The 27,585-nt window shown below is 36.0% G+C and overlaps 2 protein-coding genes across 4 annotated transcripts in view; one reads left to right on the top strand and one right to left on the bottom strand.

Annotated features, from left to right (window-relative positions):
• Positions 1–27,585, top strand: part of CCDC73 (coiled-coil domain containing 73) — a 310,502-nt gene that overhangs the window by 78,953 nt on the left and 203,964 nt on the right. The gene's annotated exons all lie outside the window — the stretch shown is intronic.
• The window catches only part of QSER1 (glutamine and serine rich 1), a 68,757-nt gene that overhangs the window by 20,625 nt on the left and 20,547 nt on the right, over positions 1–27,585 (bottom strand). For all 3 annotated transcript variants that reach the window (XM_037128211.2, XM_037128212.2, XM_037128213.2), the window contains 6 exons: positions 23,440–27,129; positions 13,730–14,034; positions 12,580–12,696; positions 10,983–11,116; positions 9,365–9,579; positions 3,569–3,706 (listed from right to left, as the gene is read on the bottom strand). In XM_037128211.2, the coding sequence (XP_036984106.2) occupies positions 3,569–3,706; positions 9,365–9,579; positions 10,983–11,116; positions 12,580–12,696; positions 13,730–14,034; positions 23,440–27,129 (4,599 nt within the window). The remainder of the gene's footprint in view (positions 1–3,568; positions 3,707–9,364; positions 9,580–10,982; positions 11,117–12,579; positions 12,697–13,729; positions 14,035–23,439; positions 27,130–27,585) is intronic.

Here is a 27,585-nt window from a genome sequence, read left to right as displayed (position 1 = left end):
CTGTCTGTGCTTCCTGGACTTGTGTCCCTGTTTCCTTCACCAAGTTAGGGAATTTTTCTTTCATTATTTTTTTTCAAATAGGTTTCCAGTTTCTTGCTTTTTCTTCTCTTTACAGTATCCTTATGATGCAACTTGAAGTTGTCCCAGAGGCGCCTTACACCATCCTCATGGGGGGGGGGGGCAGGGAGTGAATTCCCACCCCCACCGCTGTTCTAATTGGTTGTTTTTGCCTCCATATTTTCCAAATTGCTGATCTGATTCTTGGCTTCATCCATTCTACTGCTGATTCCCTGTAATTGTGCTTTATTTCAATTGGTGCATCCTTCATTTCTGACTGCATCTTTTTTGTGCTATTGAGGTCCTCACTAAGTTGCTTAAGCATACTTATAACACGTGTTTCGAACTCTGCATCTAGTAGATTGCTTTTCTCCATTTTTGTTTAGTTCTTTTTCTGGAGTTTTGTTCTGTTCCATTGTATGTCTCTTCATTTGGGCAGCCTCCTTGTGTTTGCTTTTAAGTATTAAGTGGAGCTACTATTTCCCAGGTGTGATATAGTAGGTGTCCAGTGACCCAGCCTCCTCTAGTACCCAAGCTGGGTACTAAAGGTGTGGACACTATATGGGCTGTGTACAGCCTTCTGCTGTATGAAGTTGTGCCTTGATTTCTGTTGGCACATCCAAGGTCAGCTACCAGCTGCATTTTGTGGTCACACAGCATTAGCTACACAGCAATCAACAGATGGTTGCTACTTGTGCTGGGCTTAGAGGTTCCTAGTAGAGGCCAAATTGTTAACCACAGCCACCTGCTTTTAGTGCCAGGCCTGGGGCAACTTAGTGAGAGGTACCGGGCTCACAGAAGCTAAATGCTACTTGTTTGAGTAATTTAGGAAAATCTGAAGCATGAGCCAAGACAAGTCATTTGTATGGAAAAGCCAGGAAACAGCTTGGGTGGGTCTGAGAGTAGGGTGGGGCGGGGCCTCAGGGAAGTCACCAGGTTGGGGTAAGCAGTGCAACCCAGGTTGATGGAGCCTCAGATAGGCACCCTCTAGCTGGTTCCGTGGTGGCAGAGCTCAGGAAAAGAACAATGGTCTCTGTCAGCACATCTGTCTGGGAGAAAGCTGCCTGTCTCTCCCCATGATACCAGACAATTCAGTTCCACCCCCTATGTCTCTGATGCCTTTTAAGCTGCTGCCCCAGGGCTGGGGGTCAGAGGGAGTGAATCTGAGCATGTCTGTGCAGGCCCTTTAAGAACTGACTGGGATCCCAGCATTTTCTGTCTTTCAAAGCCTCAATCCCTGCTGGTTTTTATAGCTAGAAGTCACTGGAGTTATCTTTCTGGCACTATAACCTTGGCCTTGGAAGCCTGTTGTGGGGCTGGGACCCCTGGCTCCAGAAATAGCCCTCTGGATTTTTATCTGCCATGTGTGGGTATTGGACCAGACCCTCCTACAAATCTCGATGCAGTTTCTTCAATTTTGTAGTTGTAGGACTTCCATTAGTTTTGTTTATGAGGGTTTTGAATGATTATTGTTTCTATAGCTTAGATGTAATTTCGATGTGGTTGTGTGAGGAGGTGAGCTGTGTTTACCTATTCCACCATCTTGACTAGTCCACTATCTTGACTAGAAGTCTGATGCACAATTTATAAAGGTTAAAAAAAATAGTTTGCCCTAAATATGCCTACCCTGTAACTCAACAAATTCTACTGTTACTTCAAATAAGAGCTGAAATGAAAATGTAAAAAAAAAAAATCTGCAAAAAACCCCCCAAAAACCCAGCTGAAATGACTATAAAAACATGGCTGCTGTTTTTATACTCATTTCTATAACTGCTGCTGAGGCACAGAAAAATATACTTACAAAACTCTTCCTGTTAACCTGGACTCTGAGATTTTTAAATGCTAATTATAACTTAAACCATTGTGTTCTTACAGCCTTGGCTCTAACTTAAGGTTACAGCTTCCAATTACACAACTATTGGAAATCAAATCAGTAACTGCACCTGAGTGCTTCCATTGGGACGTAAATGGTCTATAATAAATAAAACCCAATCTCATGTGTAAGTGAATGGTACACTAGATACAAAATATTTAAAAATGAGACAGGCAGCAAAATCTGAATTGCTGCCTCAGGTTAGAAATGATCCAGAGTTTTTCTTAATAAAGGTTCTTAAGACCTGACTGCTTCCCATTTACCTGCCTTTCACTTTGGAAAAAATTTGGCCAAGACTTCCATCCAAAGTTAGTCTTACCCCTTTCCTAGTGATAGATCACTCAATAAGACAAACACTAACATGGGAACTTCCTAGGAACTAAGCCTTCCTAGCAAAATGGACCGTTATCCAACCAAAAGGTTGGTTATCAGTGCCTACTTTGGACTGATTTACGAGGAAAAGGAGATGTGGGGAAAAAAAGGAGCCATATACTAAACCCTGACAAGCTGAGGGGAGGCCTGCTTGGTGGCCTCTCAAACTCAGACACTTAAACTAAACACATAGAAAAATTTTAAACCTAACTAAAAGCAGTTCATGGCAGGTAGTCAGGTCCTGGGCCAGAATTTTTGCCTAACAGAAGTTAGTCTCTACCTTAATCGAGCCTGTCTGTTGTCTTTTTGCATCTGTAACAACATACTTTTCAAATGTCGTATTTCCCCTTTCCAGACCCCTCAAAGCACCAGGGGGAAACAAAAAATCCCTTCATTGTTACTGTTATCATGCTAATCGCTGGCTATTATCTATCCTGTACCCACTTGCGTAAGAGTGTCTATCATTTTACTTTTTATCCAATCCCAGGTTTCCCCACTTTGCTTACTCCCGCCTCCCTAATCTATTGCCAATGGATTTTATGTTAACTTAGTTACCCGGCATCTTTTGATTGTAATGTACAAACAAACTAAGGTGCAAAACTGCCATTCTCTGTAGCATTATTTCAGCTTGTTGAGCTTTTGCTTCCCAGCAATTGCTGTCGGTTTAGCTCAAATAAACTAACCAAAAATTCTCTATAGGTTTAAATGTTTCTTATGTTGACAATTCCATCTCTATTTTACTATAAGAAAAAAAATACTAATGTAAGAATATAAAGGAATAATGTTAAAGAATAAACCCAATGAATATATTTTACTGTTAATAGATTAGAAAATAATTACTCTGTTAAATATCTTTTACTGGACACAAATATACAGTTTTATTTTTATACCATTATTATTTGATTCATCTTTCCAATTATTTGAAAACAGAATATATTGATATCTGGATCTTTCATGTAATACAGACATTTAGTGAAATATTATGAGGATGATAAAGATTCTAGAATTGAAAGAAACCATTGGGTAGTTGCTTAATTTCCCCATGAGTAGAAATTGATAAAAATACATCCAATATTAAGTTGTTCAGATACCCAGGCAATTCATGAAAAGAAATTACCATTTTATAGAATATATATACATATCATGGATTTGTTAACTGATAGTATAGGTATATATTAAAAAACATATATTAAACACATAACTAAAAGACAATAATAAAAGATCCAGAAAGTACTACCCAAGAAAGTACTACTTAGCAGACTGTACCATTGCTCTTCTCTAAGGCTTGCATTGTGTCAGGGTCCAAGGCAATGCTAACAAGCAACTCCATGTAACTCTTAAAGGTTTCCTTCATTGCTCGTGTGTTCAAAAAACGAGTGACAAAGGGAGCTGGAGGATCAAATTCTGGGAGGGAGAAAAGATGAAATATTAAATATTCCTTCCTCACAAATTTAAAGCATATTTCTCTATAACATGACTGTATAAACAGATGAAAGACTGTAGATGAAATTTCTCAAATTACGATTCTCCCCCTCTGCCCTAAAATCACCCAGGTGGAAAACTCTCAAACATGGTTTCTACATCTCAATCACTGTAGAGCTTTTAAAGGAAAACAAAACGAAACAAAACAAACCACCCCCCAGGTTGTTAGACTTATTAAAACACAAGTCTTCTGGTGGGGAAGTTGTTGCAATGAAACTTAAACATACTTAAGGTTCCTAGGTGACTCTGAAGTGGAAATATCAGCCTCACTGGACCCAATTTGTCCACCCCAGCCCAACATGGACATCAGTGCTAGGTTGTGCTACTCCAGAATGATGGTTCTCTGTATTTAAGTAGTAAAGAAACTGTAAGACATCTAGCAAAGGAGTTAACAGATATCTCTTCTTTTCACTTCCACACTTGTATCACTATAAGATTCTAGACTAGGGCCCTGGCTGGTGTGGCTCTCTGGATTGAGCACAAGCCTATGAACCAGAGGGTCACCAGTTTGATTCCTGATCAGGGCATATGACTGAGCTGTGGGCCAGGTCCCCCAGTAGGGCAAACAATAAGCAACTGCACATTGATGTTTCTCTAACTCTCTTCTGCTCACTCTATAAATAGGTAAATAAAATCTTTTTAAAAATTCTATTAAATTTTTTTAATTTTTAAATTTTTTAGAAATTAAAAAAAATTAATAGAAACAGCCTTTGCTTAGAGAAAATTTCTCTAAAATTCAATGGCAAGAACTGCAAGATTAGAAGTATCTCAATTTTGTTTTTCCCATTCCAATGTATAACCATTATCACAGATTTTAACAACAGTTCTTAAAGTATGGTCCATGGAATCTTTGGGGCCTTCCCAAAGACCCTTTCAGGGATCTCTTGATGTCAAAACTGTTTCATAATATTAAGATGTTATATACCTTTTTTACTCTGCTGACATTTGGAAATGCGGGGTAAAACTGCTGGTGCCTTACTTAGCGTGAATCAAGGGAGCAACACCAAAACTGTCTAGCAGCCATGTATTTGCCATGATTTTGTCATCTCACTGGCATGGATTTGAAGGGGAAAAAAAGCCAGTGTCGTGTACTAGTCCATGATAAAGCAGTAAAAATTAATTGTATTATATCTTTTCTCTTGAGTAGTAACTTAATAGTAATATGCAGTGTAATGAAATAAGAGGTATATGTAAAGATTTTCTGCTATGAAATATGATGGAAATGTTCAGGAAGTCCATCCATACAACTGTTTGAGCCACAAAATAAACTAGACACTTCCCCCTGCCCCAATGGGGCACCATGTTTATCTGAAAGAATGACTGACAGACACAGCAGGCCTATTCAGACTTAGGCACTTAGCAAACATTTTCTTAAAAATTAATGAAATTAATCTGTTACTTCAAAAAAAACAACAGTATTTGTTGCAAATAATAAAATTTGAAATTTAGAGGGAAAATTAGAATTCTGGAAAACATACCTACCACTGTGAGCTTGGCAATGTCCCAATACTTAAGACTTCATCAGTGAAAACAGTGATGGTATTAATAAATGTTAGTTTTGGTACCCTGAACATGTATGACCAAAATGTAAGAGCTAAAACCATAGAACCTTACAAGAAAATGTACTAGTAAATCTTTATGATCTTGGATTTGGCAGTGAATTTTAAATATGACACAGAAAGCATGAGAAAAATATATTTGGCTTCATTAGAATTTCAAAGTCTCATGCATTAAAGGACATTATCAAAAAAGTGAAATGCCAACCTACAAACTGGAACAAAATATTTTAAAATCATATATAGTTATACCTCGGTACTCATCAGCTTCAGACCTCATCAAATCCTGTACTCATCACATTTTGAGAAGAAAAAATGTTTCAGCACTTAGCGCTTGCTTGGGATTCGTTACACTTAACTAGGTCTTGTGTGAGTCATGACATTGCCCCGCAGGAAACAATACTTTATCATTCTGCACTTGCCACGAGTTCCAGAATGAATTAATGATGAGTACTGAGGTACCACACTATCTAATATGGGTTTAGTATCTGGAATACACAAAAAACCTCCTAAAACTCAAGAAAAGGAGAAATGATCCAATTAAAAAATGGGCATAGGATTTCAACAGACATTTCTGCAACAATAAGTACATGAAAAGATGCTCAAAAACATTAGTGGTTAGGGAATTACAAATGAAAATCACAATGAGATACTATCAAGAACAACTGTTGGTGAGGATGTGAAGAAAGAGGAACCACTATGTACTGCTGGTAGGAATATAAAATGGTGCAACCATATAGAAAATAGTTTGGCAGTGCCTCAAAAAGCTAAACATACAATTATCACATAACTCAGCAATTCCACTCATAGGTACATACCCCAAAGAATTGAAAAGAAGGACACAAACAGATATCTGTATGCCAAGGTTTGATGCAGCATCATTTATAATAGCCAAAAGGTGGAAACAATCCAAGTGTCCATCAACAGGTAACAAAATGAACATACAGTGCATACGCTTACAATGTAATAGTACACAGCCATGACAAGGAATGAAGTTCTTATACATGCTATAACCTGGATGAACCTTGAAAACATGCTAACTGAAATGAGCCAGATACTCTTATATGAGACATTTAGAATAGGGGCTTAATAGTTACAAAGTTTCTGTTTGGGATGGAAAAAAGTTTTGGAAATAGCTGTGGTAGTTGCATAATAATGTGAATATAATTAATGCCACTGAATTATAACACTTTAAAATGGTTAACACAGAAAATTTTGTTATGCTTTACAACTTTTTAAAATGGGAAAAAATGGCCCTACATAAGTGTGAATCACTTCGTTGGAGCATCATTCCACACACCAAAAGGTTGTGGGTTTGATTCCCTGTCAGGGTACATGCCTGGGTTATACGTTCGATCCCCAGTTGGGGCACATATGGAAGGCAGTCGATTGATGTTTCTCTTTTTCACCCACCCTCTCTCTATAAAAATCAGTAAATATATATCCTTGGGTGAGGATTTTTTAAAAAGTGAAAAAAACTGTAATGGCATAATCAATAAAATAAAAATTTTTTTAAAAAGTGAAAAAAAAAAAATAGAATATGTATGTCAGTGAGCAAACAAGTATTTTCACTTAACCAATGAAATGTTATAAAATCATTTATGGATTAAAGACATATTCAAAAGGTAGGATAAACCAAGGTTTTAATGTAACAAGTAAGAAAAATTGAAGTTTATTGACTAAAAAACTTTCCTTGAATAGCAAATAAAAATATCCATAATTATCTGAGAAGGTAATTGAAACACTCCTTTTCCCAACTACATATCTGTGTACGGCTGGGTTTTCTTCACATGCTTGAACCAAAATATGTAACAAACTGAATGTAGAAGCAAGTATGAAAATGCTACTCTTCTAAATACTGTTATCTTAAGAACATATAGTTGTTCAAAAAACATATTAATATCTAATAGGTTTATTTTAAATATTTTTAAAATTTCTATTTAATTGATGGTATTTAGCAAATATCAATTAATCCACAAAAAGCTAAGTGTTTTTCGAATCCTCATTACATTAGATTATAAAGAAGTTCTGAAACAAAGTTTGAAAACCATCAGCTTATAAATCTGTATTTATTATTAATATTTCCTTTTTTAATAAAAAGTACTAGAAATCTTTGCCTAACTTTAAGTGACACCTAGTGGTAACTCATGTTACCAATAAAACAAATTTTATCATTTAAGAAGGAAAAACAAATTTTATCTTCATTGTCTTTTGGGGAATTTAATGTAAGCTCAGAACCCAAACCTCTGTATTCTAAACAGGAAGTAGGAATGCTAACTGCAAAAATTATGTATAATGCTTTGCTTATATACTAAAAGCATTGAATTTATTTAGAAATATTGATAAGCACATATCTAAACAACCATTACTAAGTAGGATTTAAAAACAATACATTTTGAGTCAGTTTTTACACTGAAGTTTTTAAAAATGTATTTTATTTATTTCAGAGAGAGGAAGTGAGGGAGAGAAAGAGGGACAGAAACATCAATGTGCAAGAGAATCACTGATTGGTTGCCTTTCACAGGCTCTCTCTCAACCAGGACCTGATCCGCAACCCAGGCAATTGCCAGGAATCAAACTGGTGGCCTTTTGGTTTGTAGGACAATGCCCAACACACTGAGCCACACCAGTCAGGGCTAAAAAAGAATTTTTGTGATGATTCTTTTCCAATTCAAATAATCTCTTAGATGAGCTCACAAGCAATGATACTTGTAAAGTCAGAAATCATTCTCAATAAACAGCACCCCTAGCACTGGTTCATCATTCAAGTTCTATCAAGATAATAAACTCAGTTTCTCAAACGCATCCCCTCCCATCCATTCATCCATCCCTGCTGCCACAAGTTAGGTTCAGACTTTCAATTTATAAGTGAACTACAGTGTCTTGTAATTCAGTTTCAAAATTCTCATGAAGTTTCCAACTTAAATCCCTCCAAAGACTCTCCTTTGCTTACAGGATCCAGAGCTTTTTAATTTTAGCATGACATACACAGTTTTTCATCAATCTTTCATCTTTTCCTTCCTACCTTCAACTTTATGCTCTAGGAGAGGCCAGCAAACATTTTCTATAAATGGCCAGACAGTAAATATTTGAGGCTTTAAGGGTCATATGCTCTCTGTAATAATTACTTAAACCTGCCACTTAAGTTGGAAAACAATTTTATGAGAATATGCAAATGGATCAGTTTTCTAATAAAACTGTATTTATAGAATAGGCTGCAGATTAGTTTTGGCTCTCTGGCCATACTTTGCACCTTTGCTCTAGACTACCGAAACATTTGAAATTTCTTGTGTATATTATACAGTTAAATACTGATGCACTCTTGTGTTTTACAAGCACCTCAGGTTTTACTTTTAATAAAGTAAAATCTATATCCAGCCTACATAAATGTCCTTTGGCGTCCTTGCTTTTAAGAATGTACAATAGTTCTAAGATAAATAAAGAAAATTGATAGCTGTTGATCTATTTCATCCTTTTCATGTTACAACAAGTAAGGCACAGAGCGGTTGCCTAGCTTAGCCATCGGCAACCAGCTGGCTAGTGGCAGTATGCATTATAGTATATATTATATACTATATATTATAGTAGTATACATTTATAATTGATAATGAAGATTTCATATATGTGGATATATACATTATACATATATAGCTTCAGAATTGCTGTTCCTAGGCTGTCCTGTTCTAGCATAAACACAAACTCTGAAGCTTAGAATCAGAGGACTCTAAGTAAATAATGTGATCTAACCCTCATCCTACCCAGAGGTGACAGAACTGGTGGCATTCTAAGGCCAGAACCTGTAACGTTCGTTCACTTCACCGCATGTTTCTATTTCACAAAGCTGTATGTGTAAGCAACCCGTGCTCAGGGAAAGTGAATTTATTTTTATAAAAGTCTAAGCAGAACTTAATAGGTAAGTAAATCCCCTAAAAATAAGTCAGTCCTCAATTGTCAGCATCACTGCTCATCCCCATTTATGCAGATAATTTCAGTAACGAAGGTATTCATTTCATGGAGAACTCACCCTCATCATCACTACTAGAATGGATTTCAGGAGATGACTCAGATTGGGACGATGAAAATTCTTCCTTCCATTTCTTCCGTTTCTTTGGTGGTGGCTCAGCCTTTGCTTTCAGCTGTTTACCTTTGGGTTTTATGGAAGGGGCTTTTGTAGTTGTCGTTTTTGGTGTTGGAGGATCAGAAGTTTTACTGCTATTACTAGGCTTAGCCTGAACAGTTCTGCAATGTTATAAACAGACTTCATTAACAGACGAAAATCTTGTTAAATTAAAATAAATTAGACAAAAGAAAACAAAGAGGGAGGTAGGGACTGGTTGGAAGAAGGTGAGGGATTAGTCAAAGAACATGTATGAATGACCTATGGACATGGACAACGGTGTGGGGATTGACTGTCGGAGTTGGGGGGTGGACTAGAGGGCAATGGGAAAAACTGGGAAAACTGTAATAGCATAAACAGTAACATATTTAATTTTTTTAAAAAAAGAAACACTAGAGAAGAAAAGTTTAACAACCCTAACAATACCTACAAAATAAAGTCCAAGTCCTATATGTCTCCAATGATGATTCCCGCCCCCCCAATTCTCTGGAAATACATTCTTTAACTATTAACATTCAATAATCAGTTATTAAGGTACTACTAATTCAATCACTATTTCTCTCTCTCCATCCCCCGTCCCTTTATGAACTCATTTTCCCAAGTATGAGGTTGTACGACAGATCGTCAATGGGCTTTGGGAAATAATGTGTGATAAAACCCAATAGCCACATCTAGCTCTGAACATCAGAAACTCTCACAGGTGCTGCAGGTTTTGATACGGAGACACAACTCCATCTATCCTGAGTCTCCTAAGAAGATTTACTGGGTGCAAGTTCTAGAGACTTGAATGGATCAAACTCATTGTAGAAATAAGGTGGGTTGTTTCCAATGAGTTAGAATTTTAATTAAACTAGACCTTCATGGACAACAGTGTGGTGGTTGCTGGGGGAGGGGGGTATAAAGGGACTAAATAGTAATGGAAAGAAAATACAATAAAGATTAAACAAATTTTAAACAAACAAACTAGACCTTCTTTGCACTAGACTGAGAATAACTAGTTATATTTCCTTTTCCATACAGATCACAGGGCATGTGTGTAGGTAATCTTCCAGATTCATGCTCCAGATGACTCAGAGTTACATTAATATATAATGGTTACTGTATACTTGCTTAATAATATACAGGTCTTATTTTTTCTCAAAATTTATATTACTTTAAACTTGACATCATTAATATTTTCACTTTATATACAATGAAGGTTATCTGACTCTGTCACAAACACCTAGACTCAAACCTTTTGTCTCCAAATCCTTTTTTGTTCCCTCACTATTACATTAGGGCGACAACACCGAAGGACTCAGGAAATAAAGGGCCCCGTCCCACTACAAATAGCCATGAGCTTCACAATTCCTGTCTTGGCACTTCAAAAGGAATCTATTATTTCATAGGGCACTGAATTCTTAGACTCGTATATAATAAAAGAAAATCAATCTTTTTAATTGATGTAATTCTTTGTACAAGACATCAGCAACAATAAGCCTTCCAATAATTACTAAACAAATATATTACATAAGAAAATAAATACCTGATAGTCTGTGAAGGCTTACTTCTTGGCTTTTTGGAACACACTCTGACATACTCCTTTTTGTTTGTGTTTTCAATGAACTTCACATATATCCTTTTGTATTTACTCTTTGCATCTCCAAAATATCCAAGGTACTAAGGAAAAGACCACTTTGAATTACATAATTATAAATTCCATACACAGAATATATTACTTTGTCAGCTTGACTATCACATAACCATCCTTCAAGTTTTCCAAAATGCAGCTCTTGCCAGGCTAATTTCACCCTCTACAAAAATGGTCCTTAACGACAGGCCCCATACATAGACAGAAGCAATCTCATTTGGCTAATGATCAGATGCTTACTTAACTCAATGATACTAAAAAATACATTTTGAGTCAACTTTTGCATTGAAGTTTTTAAAAAAGTATTTTATTTCAGAGAGAGGGGAAGTGAGGGAGAGAAAGAGGGACAGAAACATCAATGTGCAAGAGATTCACTGATTGGTTGCCTTTCACAGGCTCTCTCTCAACCAGAGCCTGATCCGCAACCCAGGCAATTGCCAGGAATCAAACTGGTGGCCTTTTGGTTTGTAGGACAATGCCCAACACACTGAGCCACACCAGTCAGGGCTAAAAAAGAATTTTTGTGATGATTCTTTTCCAATTCAAATAATCTCTAAGATGAGCTCCCAAGCAATGATACTTGTAAAGTCAGAAATCATTCTCAATAAACAGCACCCCTAGCACTGGTTCATCATTCAAGTTCTATCAAGATAATAAACTCAATTTCTCAAACGCATCCCCTCCCATCCATTCATCCATCCCTGCTGCCACAAGTTAGGTTCAGACTTTCAATTTATAAGTGAACTACAGTGTCTTGTAATTCAGTTTCAAAATTCTCATGAAGTTTCCAACTTAAATCCCTCCAAAGACTCTCCTTTGCTTACAGGATCCAGAGCTTTTTAATTTTAGCATGACATACACAGTTTTCCATCAACCTTTCATCTTTTCCTTCAACTTTATGCTCTAGAGGAGGGGCCAGTGAACGTTTTCTATAAATGGCCAGACAGTAAATATTTGAGGTTTTAAGGGTCATATGCTCTCTGTAATAACTACATGTAAACATGTACATGAGCACAAAAGAATAACTTCTGTAAGTCCTCTGGTAAATCAGGGTATTTGGCAGAATAAGGGTCTCTGAGCCCCTCTATCTCATCACAGACTAGCACTAATTTCTTTCCTTTATTAGAGAATAAGTAAAGGTTAAGCAACAGTATGAAATGATTTAGTTTTAACTAGCTGGTATTTGTAAATTTAGTTTAAAATCAGTCCAACAGAGAGTACCACATACATGCACCAAGCTTTACTACATTTCACAGACACTGTGTTTTTTAGTGAATTGAAGGCAAGGCCTTCCACCAGCAAAAAGACTGCAGTATTGTGATGGTCTAGAACTGAACCTGCAATACCTGCGGTGTGCCGGTACTCTGTAACTCAAACTTTATGCTATTTTATATTAGAAATGCTCAACATAAAATGTTTAAATCATTCTATATTTCCTCAGGATCACTGTCAAAAAAAAATGAAGGCTAATATACACAAGCATTTTGCTTACACTATTTGTAGCAGCAAATTCTCTTTGCCCATCTCGAATTTCAGGAACAAACTTCTGTAATAAAGCTTTTTGTACCTTCCAAATAGCTGGGGGTTCTTTTCCTGTTTTTAAAGCCTCCTGTAATAAGCAGAATTCATTACATTTACAAAAACTAGTAACACACTCTATATTTACAAAATCTTAAGAGCTGAAGGAAATCATTAAAAACGATGTAGTTCACCCTTTCATCTTTTACCTAGCTGAACTTTTATAGTCATTCTTATAAGCTGGCTATTCAGTCTCTGCTTAAATTCTCCAAGAAATAGCACCCAACATGTAAAATAGCCCATTACCCTTTTGTATAGCTCACAGAAAATTTTCCTCTAATGATACTGTCATATATTACTTATGCTAAAATATTAACAGCAGTTAATTGTGAATAAAAGTAATACAGATACTTGAATACACTGTACTTTTTAATGTCATTCTTCACCACCCCATTTAAAAAATAAAAGCAAAATCAAGCAAACAGAAACTCAAACACAGGTCTTCTTAAACATAGTTAAAACGGCCACGTAGCTCAGTTAGTTAGAACATAGTAAGTAGCCTGATATGCCAACATTGTGGGTACAATCCCCAGTCTGGACACATACGACAATCAACCAATGAATAAATACATCAATAAGTAGAGCCACAAGTTGATATTCCCCTGTCTTAAATTAATATATAAAAATTAAGAAAAAATGGTAACGTTCTACTCATGGTTCTCTAACTTGAAATTATAAAAATACATCTGATTCTACTTACATTATATTCCTGTTACTTTCTTTAAATTATAAAATTAGATAAATAGCTATTTTCACCAAACTTCTAATAATACAATTAGTTGGGAGCCTTGAAAAACAATTAACATTTCAAAACTTCTCTAATCACTAGTACATAAAAAACAAACTGACTAAACAGAAATATATTAAACTCAGCTATAAGTTAAAATTACCTTAAGCTATTTTCTTTTGTACAGTATCTGATATCTAGTAGTGATTTTCACAATTATAACAGAGTATTTGAAAATATAACTTTTTGCAATTCAAGCTAGATATATGCTATTATAGTCATCATGAAGGCTAATAATGCACTCCCACTAAACTATAACCTTTATACTTTACATCACCTTAAAAGTCTCTATGTCTTCTATCTTTAACACAAACTCATCGCGTTCTCTGTATTGGCCTTCTCCTCCACTTTCTGTGTTCTCATCATCTGTAAAACCTTCTACGGCAACAGTGTCCTGTCCTTTTGCACATTGGTTTGAAGGAAGACCATCAAGTTTGATGGGTTTGGGGAGTTCTGTAGAGCTTTTATTTTCCAGGATATTTACTGCCGATGAAGTTGCACCCGCAGTGGTGGAGGAAGTAGTAGCAGTGCCAGCAGCACTGGCACTTAGGCTAGTAGTTGCCACCTGCACGGCTTCTGAAACTAGATCAAGCAAATGCAAAAAAAAAAAACAAAAAAAAACAAGTAATTAAATATTTACTTGTCTTGAATAAAACCCTAACAGTTTAAAAAGAAACACAATTATTTTTGCCATCAAATTATTTGAAACAATCAAAACTGCAGTAAGAAATTAAAAAGTGGTTGTTAATTCAGTTAAAGTGGTGAGAATCACGGACTGAGCTACACTGACCTACAATGACTGTAAGTCCACCTAAGTAGTGCAAAGATATTTTTTAGAAATAGACACACAGAAGTGATACAAAATAAGTAAGGGTCATCTGACCGGAGCTGTGAAAATTCCTATTAGAAAAGCAGATGGAGCCCTGGCTGGTGTGGCTCGGTGGACTGAGCGCGAGCCTGTGAGCCACACGATCGCGGTTTGATTCCCACTCAGGGCACATGCCTGGGTTGCAGGCCAGTTCCCAGCGGGGGACACACGAGAGATGACCATACATTGATGTTTCTCTCCTTCTCTCCTTCCCTTCCTCTCTAAAGATAAATAAATAAAATCTTAAAAAAAAAAAAAAAAAAAAAAAAAGAAAAGCAGATTGAATGTGGAAAAGGAAAAATACACCCCCAAACTATTTTGTATCAGCACTAGAAGCTGCAGAAATAAAAAGGATTAATAAATAATAATATGAAAAGCTGTATCCTAACAACTTAGATGAAACAAATTTTCTAGAAAGACAAAACTAATGAAATGGACTCAAGAAGAAATAGAACATCTGCATAGATGAGCAATTTTCATCCAGTGTGCAGCAAGGATTTTTAAAACGTGATGCCTGAGACTCTTCAGTCAGGGGTACTTTTGCCTTAGATTGTCAAATAAAATGACAACAGCCAATACAATAATAGCCCTCCAATGTGAATGAATCGAAATTATACCCACTTTTGGTTAGATCAGCAAAAAATACATTTTTGTTGTACTGCAGATTTTTATTAATTAGTTTATGTGTGCCATGAGAAGAAAAAGGTTGAAAATTGCTAAAATAGACCAATAACAAGTTTTTTAATAAATTTAAAAACATCCCACAAAAATAAGCACAGGCCAAACTGGGTTCACAGGTGGATTCTCCCAACAGTTTAATAAGACTACCAATGGATCAGAAACTCTAAAAACTAGGAGGGAAATGCCTCCAAACATATTTTATGAGACTAGTATTATTCCAATAGCTAAACCACACAAAAACATTGTGAAAGAACTGTAGACCAATATTCCTTAGGAATATAAACAAAATTATTCAACAACATATGAAAAAATCCACCAACATATAAAAAAGAATTATATACCATTACCCCAATAGGTTTTATCCTTACAGTGCATGCTTAGGAATCATCTCAGTGGGCACAGAAACAAGCATTTGGTAAAATTCAGTATCATGAATAAACACTTTCATGATAAAAACACTCAGCAATGTAAAAAATAGAAGGAAACTTCTTCAACCTGATAAAGGACATCTGTCCACAAAAAGCCCATCCATAGTTATCATCACAGTTAATGGTAAAAAAACTAGATGTTTTTTTGTGCTTCTCAAACATTGCGTTTACAAATGGAAAGTTTGTGGCAATCCTGAGTCAAGGAAATCTATCAACACCATTTTACCAAGGACATTTTCTCTTCATGTCTGCATCTAGTACTTCTCCCAAAATTTCCAACTTTTTTTTTCTCTCTCATGTCAAAAGCTAAGATAGGCTGAAAACTAGGCCTCTTATGTCAAGTAGCTGTGAATGCAAAAGAAGTTACTGAAGAAAAAAAAGTGCTACTCCAGTAAATACACAAATGATGGTAAAGCAAAACAGCCTTATTGCTGATAGGAAGACAATTATAGTGGTTTGGGCAGAAAATCAAACTAGCCACAACATTCCCTAAGCTAAAACCTAACCCAGACCTAGACTCAAACTCTCTTCCTTCAATTCTGTAAACGCCAAGAGATATGAGGAAGCTGCAGAAGTTGGAAGCTACCAGATTGGTTCATGATGTTTAAGGAAACAAGCCGTCTGTTACAAAAGTGCATGGTGAAGCAGCAAGTTATCTGGAAGATATAGCTAAGATAATTAATGAAGATATCTACACTAAACAATAGATTTTCAGTGTAGATGAAAACAGCCTTCTACTGGAAGAAGATGCCATCTAGGACATCTAGAGAGGAAAAGTTAATGCCTGTCTTCAAATTTTCAAAGGACAAGCTGATCCTCTTGTTAAAGGCCAATGTACCTGGTAACTCTAAGCTAAAGCCAATGTGTGTTTAGCATTCTGAAACTCCTACAGTCCTTAAGAATTATGCTAAACCTGCTCTGCCCGTGCTCTATAAATAGAACAACAAAGACAGCACATCTGTTTACAACATGGTTTACTGAATATTTTAAGCCCAGTATTGAGATGTATAGCTCAGAAAAAAAGAATTTTCTTCCTTCCTTCCCCTCTCTCTAAAAATAAACAAAATCTTACATATAACATTATATATATAAAAGAACATTCATGATTTGTGGGAAGAGGTCAAAATATCTACATTAACTGTAGTTTGGAAAAGTTGACTCCAGCTTTCATGGATGACTTTTAGTGGTTAAGTTTTCACTGGAGGAAGTATTTGCATATATGGTAGAAATATCAAGAGAATTAGAATTAGAAATGGAGTCTGAATATGTGACTAAATTGCTGCATCTTTAACAACGAGGAGCTGCTTCTTTCAAATGAGATTATGGAACAGACAATAAAAGATTTAGATTACATAAACTTACTTGATATGGCAACGGCAGGATTTGAGAAGAGTGACTCCAATTTTAAAAGAAGTTCTACTGTGGACAAAATGCTGTCAAACAGCTGTGGCTGATATGGCTTAGTAGATTGAGTACTGGCCTACAAACCGAAGGGTTGCTGGTTCAACTTCCAGTCGGGTACGTGTTTGGGTTTTGGGCCAGGTCCCCAGTTAGGGACAATGAAAAACATTGATGTTTCTCTCCCTTTTCCTCCCTCCCTCCCTCTCTCTCTAAAAAAAAATAAATAAAACTTTAAAAATGTTATCAAACAGCATCACATGATAACAGAAAAATTATTTGTAAGTCAATTAATGCAGCATTTTTTAGCAGTTAGTACATTTTAAGGTACATAGTTTTTTTAAAATATGCTACTATATACTTAATAGACTACAGTATAAGTACAATTTTATATGCACTGGGAAACAAAAAAATGTCATGGGACTTGCTGTCTTGTGAATTCCACTTTACTTTGGTAGTCTGGGACTGAACAAGCAATATCTCTGAGGGATAACTGTGTTTACAGAGGACATGATCTTCCAGATACAGATCCTTAGGATTTCACTAAAAGAACCACTAGAATTAGTAAGTTCAGCAACTTTGCACAGTACATGATCAATATGTAAATATCAATTGTGTTTCTATATACTTGCAATGAACCATCCAAAAATGAATTTAGGACCATGATTCCATTTATAACATCAAAAAGAAAACATTTAGAAACAAAAGACAAAATAAGTGCCAAGTTTACCCTCTGCAAACTATAAATACTACTGAAAGAATTATAAGTCTAAATAAGCAGGAAAATATCCCATGTTGATGGATCAAAAGACAACATTCTATGGATGGCAAGTCTCCAAAATAAGCTATGGAATCAAGAGTAGGTAAAGCTAGGAATGAAACAAGACTGACCATATGTTGAAAATTACTAAAATACAGTGATGCATTAGATCAATCTTTGTACTTTTGTGTTTGAAAACTTCCATAATTAAAAGTTGAGCAAGTATTTTTTAAAATAATAACTTCCAAATTAGTAAAGGGAAAAATGTATTTAAATGTAAACAAGCCAAAACAAAAGCACAGTGTTTAGGGATGCGTACACAGGTGGTAATATTATCAAAAAAAAGCAAGGAAGTGATCACCATCCAACTCAGACAGTAGTTAATTCTAGAAGACATGGGTTGGGTTTTACTGAATATTCACATTTATTTGTGTACTTTTTTGCTTTCTAATGAGTAGCATTTAACATAAATTTCTGTCTTTGCTCCACATTCTTGGCACATCCCATTGGTTTTAAAATGTAACGCCCCACTGTCTGTTCTGAGTGGTTTGTCACTTCAGTTGTGGTTTCCTTTCTAAGCTATGAGTTGTTTAGAAGTTATAACAAGTTATTTAGAAGATTTTAAATAAAAACATGCCTTTATTTCTTTATACTTTTATTTTTCCTTTCTGATATTCTTTACTAAAATTACTGTATTGTGCTCATGGGGTAGGGCTTAAATAATGTCTGCATTTTCAAATTTATAGGAAAAAAATTAAGCTAGAGAAATTTTTATTCATGTTTTCCATATGTGTGTTATAGTTCCACATGAGTTTTATTTCATTAAAAAAATGTTCTGAGCCCTGGCTGGTGTAGCTCAGTGGATTGAGCGCCGGCCTGTAAACCACAAGATCGCCAGTTCAACTCCCAGTTAGGGCACATGCCTCGGTTGCAGGCCAGGTCCCCCCAGTAGGGGACTTGAGAGAGGCAACCACACATGGATGTTTCCCTGTCTCCTTCCTCTCCCCTTTCTAAAAATAAAATAAAATCTTTTTTAAAAAGTTCTGAAATACATAAAACAGATATAAGAAAATAGACTAAAGATGCTAATAACAATAAAATTAGTAGGACAATATTAAAAACAGAAATGGGAAATTAAATGGGGAAAAGATTTTATTATAGAAGAAAATTAACTTCAGTAAAATTTTATTTACCTGATTATATATGTTCAAAACTTATCAAGTAAACAATGTCAGATAATGAAATATAGTTGGAAACTTTTAACACACCTTTTTCAGGAATCAACAGATCAAGCAATCTAAAAACAAATAAGGATAGGGAGGATTTTTAAAAACGTTTTTATTAAAAATTTCAAACAAACACAAAAGTAGAGAATACAACCCTGAAGTACCATACCCAGTGTTAACCACAAACACTTTGCTATACTTCTTTCATCTATCCATCCAATACCCCTTTTATATTTGCCAGGATACTTTAAAGCAAATTCTAGACCTGTCATTTGCCTCCAACACATACACGTATGTGTTGCAACCTGGCAGGTTCATTCTAGACTTGGGCAGACAGAAGAAAATGCACAGAGCTGTGGGGAAGTTTGACGTGTCTTTATTCACAGGTGGGCAAGCCACACACACTGCAAACTGCAAGTCTCTAGTGAGAAGCTCCTACCTGCTCAAGTACTACAGGCAAACAAAGCCGGCCTCAAGCCAAACAATTATATAATGTAGCAAGATTCTGTGCATGGTAGCCCACTTCATGCTATGGGAATTGTTTATCGGACCCAGTCTCAAGGCCAGAAAAATACTACTTATCAGGTTCATTCAAGGTTATGGGAAAACTGCTTCCCTTAGTTACCCAGGCACCTGGTGAGGGAATCAGACTGCCTCCATTTACCCCACAACATACATTTCCTTATATAACCGAATCTTTATTACATTAAACAAACAAACAAACAAACAAAAGATATAAAGGATTTAAGCAATATTATAAAATAAAACCTCTTATCACTTGGAATTTATAAAAATTGACCTTTTACCTAACTACTAATGAAATTTCCGTACATTTAAAAATGCAGACATCATTTAAGCCATATTCCCTTGACAATACAACTGGGCCACAAATTAGTAATAAAAGAATACCAAAAATCAACAAACACCAAAATCTACTAAGAAACAGGCAAGAAAAACCTTCATTCTTAGTAACTTTTGGATTAAAAAGGAAATGACAACTGTAATGACAAACCATTTAGAAAGGACAGCGAGAGCATTACAAACTGAAGCCAGAGGGGTAAAGACACAGTATGGCACAAAAACAATACTCATACTTTAATGCCATTAGTTAGAAAACAAGTTAATAAAAAAATTATCAAAGTAATAAACTCAAGAAGCCAAAGACAGAGAATACTGAATCGAAGCCAGGGAAAACAGGAAAAAGAATTGATAAAGAAGAAATTAAGAAAAAGTAAGTAAAAAATGGTAACAGGAGCAAGAAAAAGAGAGGACATTGGTTCCTTGAAAAGAATCAAATAGGCAAACTTTCCACAGACTGATCAGCAAAAAGACTCAAATAATCATTTTGAGCAAGAAAGATCACAACTACAGAAACAGAGGATGCAAAAACTTACAAAGGAATAAGTATAATTTCATAACTAACTTTAAAATTAAGTGAAAGAGTTAATTTTACTAGAAAATATATCTTTCTTAAATTGACCCAAGATAGATCAAGCCAGGAAAACAACTGCAAACTCTCAGATATATTCTTAGAAAGTTTAACCAAATCCCTACCATATGAGGTAAGCATTTTCAATTTCAAAGATCAGAATATTCTGCCCTGACTAGTGTGGCTCAGTGGATTGAGTGCTGGCCTGCAAACCAAGGGGTCACAGGCACCTTTCCCAGTCAGGACACATGCCTGGGTTGTGGGCCAGGTCCCCAAAAGGGGACATGCAAGAGGCAACCACACATTGATGTTTCTCTCCCTTCCCCCTCTCTAAAAATAAATAAAGAAAATCTTTTAAAAAATCAGAATATTCCTGAATACAAACTAGAATAAGGCTAAAATAAACAAACCTAGCAATAGCTACTCTCTTTTGTGAATCTATGTGAAAAAATCCCAGATAAGAAACTTTAAATCTTGCAATGGGTTAAAATAACTCATCATGACCAAATAGAGTAGGTAGAATTTTTTTACGGTTCGGCATTAGGAAACCAGCAAAAGAAAAAGCATTTGACAAAATTTAACCTCCATTCATTATTAAAAAACTGTCAGCAAACTAAGATATATAAGGCACTTCTTTCGCATACAGTTAACATAATACTTAATGGTGAGATTGATTTCTTTCCCTCAAAGATCAAGAACATGATCAGGATGTCCAAACTCACCATTCTCATTAAACATTGTACAGGAAATCCTAGCTCGTGTATTAAGATAGGAATGAAAAAAGCATGAGATTGGAAAAGGAGCTATAAAACTGTATCTTCAAGTAACATAATTTCCTACATAAAAAATCCTATGGAATCTAAAAGAAAAAATCCTAGAATAAATGAGTTGTGCAGATTTGCAGGATTTAAAAATCGACATATAAAAGTCAACATTTTTACAATCTACCAGTAAATAATTGAAATTTAAATAATTGGAAAACTTTAAAAAGTATAATTGATAATAGCACCCCCAAAGTATTTCAGGATACACCCAACAAAGTATGTGCAGGACCTATATTCCAAAAACTACAAAAAAGACTAGTGAAAGAAATGAAAGATGTGTATAAATTGTTAAGACTCAATATATGTATTTTCAAGGTTTTATTTACTTATTTTTAGAGAGAAGGGAGGGAAAAAGAGAGGGAGAGAAACATGGATATGAAGTGAAACATCCATCAATTGCCTCTCTCATGTCCACAACTGGGAACTGGCTTGCAACCCAGGCATGTGCCCTGACTGGGAGTTAAATGTGGGGGAGGGGGAACTCGAATAGGCCACCTTTCAGTTTGTGGGCAACATTCAATATATTGTCAACAGTTCCGTTTTCTTCAAATTGCTATAGATTCAAGGAAATAAAAATCAAAATCCTGGCAGGAATTTATGTAGATGCCAACAGGTGACTGGAAAATTTATATGAAAGAGGAAAGGAACTAAAAAATAGGCAAAATGATTTTGAAAAAGACAAATTTGGAGGATTCACATTGCCTTATTTAAAGACTTCCCGTAAAACTACTGCAACTAATAGTGTGGTATTGGTGAAAGCATAAACGCTTAAGACAACATAACAGAACTGAGTTCCAGAACAGATTCATACGGACATGATCAACTGACTTTCACAGAGGTGCAAAAGCCATCAAAAAAAAAAAAAAAAAGGATTAATTATCTTTTCAACAAATGGTACTGGAAAAGCTGGAAAAGGAGAATTTTAACATTTTAGATCTCTTTCTTCCCATTAAACACCAAGAAGTATTTCAAACTAGAGAAGTTTTCCTTTTTTATAAAGATAAATCTGATAATGTCGCAGATGGACTGGTATAGAAACTGGTGGGAAGAATTCTAGTGAGAAGTCTGTTGCAATAATCCCAGCAAGAGATGAGTTCTTGCAGATGAGGGGCCAGCGGGGATAGTAAAGATAATTTTAAAGACCTAATGATAGTAAGGATTAGGTAATGGTGTGATGATTTTAACTAAAAATAAGATAAGTTATTGCCAAGAATCTATTTTTAAGACACATTTTAGAAGAGAAATCACCAAAGGTTTGTCCTAGGAATGTAAGGAAATATTATAATAGTAATCGCAAAGCACTCTGAATTGGGGTAGAGGAGTGTAAAATCTTACTAGGATTAGTCACACCCACAAATGTCTTTGTCACACTGACCTTCCATTATGCTACTTTCCCTGTATAACAAAACAGGAATTCTTTAGAAATATACTAGGAGATAGTTATGCTAATAGATCATTTGGGATATCATTGGTTTCCTGTCACTTTGGTAGTTAAGGGTACTCTCAAGTCAGGAAAGAAGCTAAGAAGTACACCACAAAACAAGGTTTAACTCTTGAAACACCACTCTATTTATACAAAAAAAGAGCTAGGCAGAATATAAGCTCTAAAAAACAGGCAAACTTGAACTCAGATTCCAGCTCTGCCACTTACTAGCTGTACAGACCTGGGCAATTAATTTATCCTGTTATTATCATCTGTACATTGGTGGTAACAATACATTATATCTCCCCACCACTGCTGCTAGTTACTGGTGCAGAGGTGGTAGCTATTTTATTATTTTTAATATTTTTTCCTTTGCATATTCCTTAACGTAACATTTATACTTGTCAATTATACATAAAGCAGTGCTTCTTCAAATAATTTCTCTATAAATGTTCCCTTACTACCGAGTAAAGTAAAACACATATCCAAAGATTTGGACATATATCTGAGCCAGAGGAGAACTTTATATTAATGTGCATACCACAGACAATAAAACCATATTGAATAGTAAAATGTTAATCTTCAGGTAAAATTAGCATATCAAGAAAGTATGCCACTTTATACTACAATAGAGCCCTCATACAGTGCCTCATATCTGCAAGCCACTTCAAAATGTCTGTCTCAGATCAGACAAGTCTGGACAGCATACCATGTAAGTTAGGTTGTGTATGGTAAAAAGCCAAGATAAAAACTGAACTTCTCAACCTGAAACCCAGACCTTTCCTACAGGTAAGGAACATTTAAAAAAATAAGTCGATTCCCTAAGATAGCTACCTATGCATTTTTGCCCTGAAAATTAAATATTGAAGCAGACCTGCTTCAAATGAAGAAAACTTAAAACCCAGTCTTATAAAATAATAGTAGAAAGCCATAATTATGTATCTAATTACCTGTTTTCTTTTTTTTATCAGAAGTAGCATCCGAAGTAGTTAAGGTAGCAGAGGTGCTTTTATGAATATCATGACTGCATACTCCAGGATCATCTTCATCAGAAGAAAATGAAGATACATGCTCCAAGTTTTTAAGTTCCCTAACTTTTTCTGATGGACTGTTAGACCCAGTGTCAGACACCAACGGTGTGGGTGTTGTAGAGGAAGTCTTTGGAAATGGTGGGGGACAAAACGTACGAACAATCTGGGTCCCTGGTCGTCTAGTCCTGTTAGGCATTCGTACAGCAAGAGTAGAAAACTGCTGCTTGGGCCCAGATTTCAGAAAATCTAAGAAAGAGGCAATAAATCCTGTTTTGACTTCTGGCTGTTTTTCCTCTACTTCTTTGATCTTCTGTCTCATTTTTTCTTGATGCTGATAAACATCATGGCAGCCTTCGGAAGGAGTAGTATATGGCAAATATGTATCTGTTCCCCTTGGATTCTGGCGTTTCCCTTGGGCAGGTCTTTTCAGCTGTTTCTGATTACTGTTGTCTTCCTCTTTACTTTGCCCTTTCCCTTTAGTTTTTTTCTTCTGAAGGTTAAAATGCATTAAATCTTGATGTTCTTCTTCAATCTTGACACTGACTGCCTCCCCAGGTTGGGCCATGGCCAACAGCGCAAGTGCACTCCTAGTTGGATTCACTGACACACCACTGTCATCCCCAGCTAAGGTGAATTCGCTCTCAGATGCAGCACTTTCTCCGCTTATACTTCTACTACTAGAAACAAATTCTTGGTTTCTATTATTATTTAATGAACTATCGATAGGAACTTCACAATCTTCTTCACATTCGTGACTGGAAGCAGACTGTTTCTTGAATGGGCCAGGACTTTGTTCTTGGACCTCATGATTTGGTCCAGTCACTGATGAAGTGAGTTTAGGCGCTTTATTTTGACCAGGTGTTTCAATATGCTGTTGATCAAGAGTCATTTTTGACTGAAGGGTAGGTACTGGTGAAAGGTTTACCGGAACTTGACTTCCATTTAGAGCAATATCATTTAAATTCTGTGGCTTTCCTACTGTAGCCGTTAGAGAGTTAAAATCTGAATTCACATGCCCAACATCTAATGACTGCTGAAAATGAGATTTAGAATCACCATTTTCAACAGTCGGAATGGTTTCACTTGACGTTGACTTGGAAAAATCAGAAGGTGTAACCCCACAAGCTGCAGCTGTAGCTGCTAAGATATCATCTACATTTGACAAAATATTTCTTTCATCAGTGAGCAGCATTGCCTCTGGGAAACATATTGATCCAAGGGAAACAAAATGATTCTTTGAATCATGTTGATTTGCTTCACTAAAGTGGTCCTTTGCTGTTAGATGTTGTTGTAAAGGTTTTGAAGACTCAGAGAGATCCATTTTCATAATTTCAGAATTTTGAGCATGGAGTTGCTGCTGAGAATGATCACCATTGCTCTGAATAATAGAACCATCCATTTGAAGAAAAGGATGTACTATTTGTTGAGGACTTGGAACACGCTGTACATGTAAAGATGCCTTTACCTGTCCTAAACCTGCCTGAAGTATTGACTGTTGAAGAATTTGTAAATCACAGGCAGAATCTAGAAGGATCTGTGTATTAGGAAGAGATGCCTGATGGCCATGCCCTAAAGCATGATTTGAAATTTGAATCTGAGATGAGGCATTAATAATTTGATCATGCTGCTCCTGAACCTTGGCTTCATGAACTTTATGTATAAGAGAGTGCTGCTGGTTTAGGTCTTTAGTATTCGACCTTATTTGTGGAGTTTGTATTAAATCAGTTGCTTTTTTAATATCAAGGGTTGCTGTATTATTGACTTGGCTGATTTGTTGATTAAGTTGTGTCACTGAATGAACCATACTTTCTTCTTTTTTTGAACCTTGTAGAGCAATTCCAACAACTTGGTCTTCAAGATGGGAATTACTTCTGATAACACTCTGAGGGTATCTTTCATCTGCCTTTGACACCTTGTAAGCTGATTCTTGAACATTAATTTCCCCATCAGATAGCCTTTGGGTTGATGACTCAAGAGATACCTGTGGCTGTAATACCTGTAACTCTTGCATTGGAAAATCACCTTCTGGCTTTGAAGATGCATACACATTTGAGTCAAGTTTTCTTTCAGCGTAAGATTTTGGGTCAGGGGAAGCTATGTTATTCTGTAATGTCTGACAATGAGTAGAGGATGTAAAAGATGATTGGATAGCAGGCAAAAACTTTTGGGACTGAGGAGATGATGACCCTTGAGCCTGAGCATTTTGAGAAGAATGCATAGAAATAAAATTCTGGGTTGTGCTAGAATCTGGCAAACTCTGAACTTGAGAGGCAGAAGAATAAGAAAGAGAAGGAGCTGTTAATGTGAGGGACTGCCCTGATGCATAGTTTTCTGAAGGACTAACAACTGACAAAACTTGTGATTGAGATGAATAATTAACCTGTGTCTGGCTAACTGGTGACAGACCCTGAGAATGACCAGATGAGTAACTTTGAGACTGGCTAACTGAAGACAGATCTCTTGTTTGAGCAGGGTAATTCTCATTTGTAACTGAAGATAATACCTCTTGCTGATTAGAAGAATAATCAAGTGTCTGATTTTCAGAAGTTACAGTCTGAGATGAGCCAGAAAAAGTCAATGTTTTATATAAGGATGGCAACTTTTCAACTTTGCTGGACCTATAAACCTGTGAATGAACAATAGATGGCACATTATGTGGCTGTACTAAACCATAATTTTGGGACTGACTAACTGATAAAAGGCTTGGTAGTTGCGCTGTAGAATAAATTTGTGCTTGGCCTGATATTACAGAACTCTGGTTGTGTAAAGGTTTGGAATAGCTTAGTGTTTGCACAGGAGGAATTATGCTTTGAGGTTTTGGGGTCTTAGTTGATGTGAGTGGTTGTTTTGTAGAACAGCTTTTTACTTTTGTAGTGGAAGGAGGATACCCTGATGATGGAATTGCAGATGAATAAGACTGAGCAAGTTCCACTGAGACCTGGGAGCTCTTCTGCTGCAATTCTCCATTGCTCACCTGAGTAGACTCTCCAATTGGGCTACAAGATAAAGACGACTGCCTGCTTGTTTCCTGAAAATTAACTACACTTGAGTTTGATAGGTAACTATGTAAGGAATGCTGTGAACCAGTCAGTTGTGCCTGAATAGACTGGGTACCTGAAGGCCGCTGATGGTGTTTAATAACACTACATTCTCGAAGAAGAGCTCTTTCAATGGAAGCAGTAGAATTAGTAAAGAGAGTTGAACTGTAGGCTTGAGGAGTTTGCTGGGTTCCCCCAAGTGCTGAAGGCAACAAACTGAACTGAGGTTGTAAAAGATGGGGTGCAGACTCTTGAGCAGAGCGATATGTTGAGGACTGAGGTGGTATGCTGTTACTTAATACAGAACTGCCCAGGCGCTCAAATGCCAAAGCAGTTGGAACAGTTCCCTGGGAAGTTTTGATTTGTAGCAAAGGGTCATGAGGATTTAAAATTCCATTTGATGTAGTGTTGAAAGTTGAATCCTGAAGCACCAAAGGTGAGGTGGTAGCAAAGTTCCTATTGCTGAAAGTGGTGGGATGCTGATAAGCAGAGAGGGCAGAAGGTGGAAGTGTTCCAGTGGTTGGCAAAGGTCCAGTCACAAACAGCTCAGTTGCTGCTGGGGAATGCATACCTATGAAAAGAAAGCATGAAGACATTTATGCAATTACAGCATAATACTTATATATACACATATATATGTTTTCACAGTAGATACTTATATAACAGCAACCCATCAAACTTCTGTAAGACTGAAAAATTCTACATGTAAATTCTGAAAATTACATTTCAAAATATCTAGGATTCTTAAAGCAAAAACAAAGTTACAGGTATCAGCAACTTACACATATAATTGTTATATAAAAATGAGTTTATATATAGTTAGATGAGGTCAATTAAGAAACCGGTAAAAATGTGCATAATCTCTAGTGATTAATTTACCTAATACAAAACACTAATGGAGAAGCTAAAATATTCTTAAAAAAAAAAAAAAACCTCTTGCATTTCAAAGTTTTGACTTCCTATGAACAACTTCCAATAAATAGCAATAGATGCATGTTTATCATAAAAGGCTAATTAGAAATTAATA

This window comes from Artibeus jamaicensis, unplaced genomic scaffold (genome assembly GCF_021234435.1).
Source record: "Artibeus jamaicensis isolate MK-2021 breed Jamaican fruit bat unplaced genomic scaffold, CSHL_Jam_final contig_797, whole genome shotgun sequence".
NCBI classification, from domain to species: Eukaryota; Metazoa; Chordata; class Mammalia; order Chiroptera; family Phyllostomidae; genus Artibeus; species Artibeus jamaicensis.
The sequence above is the reverse complement of the archived record's forward strand: the minus strand, read 5'-3'. Positions and strand labels throughout refer to the sequence as shown.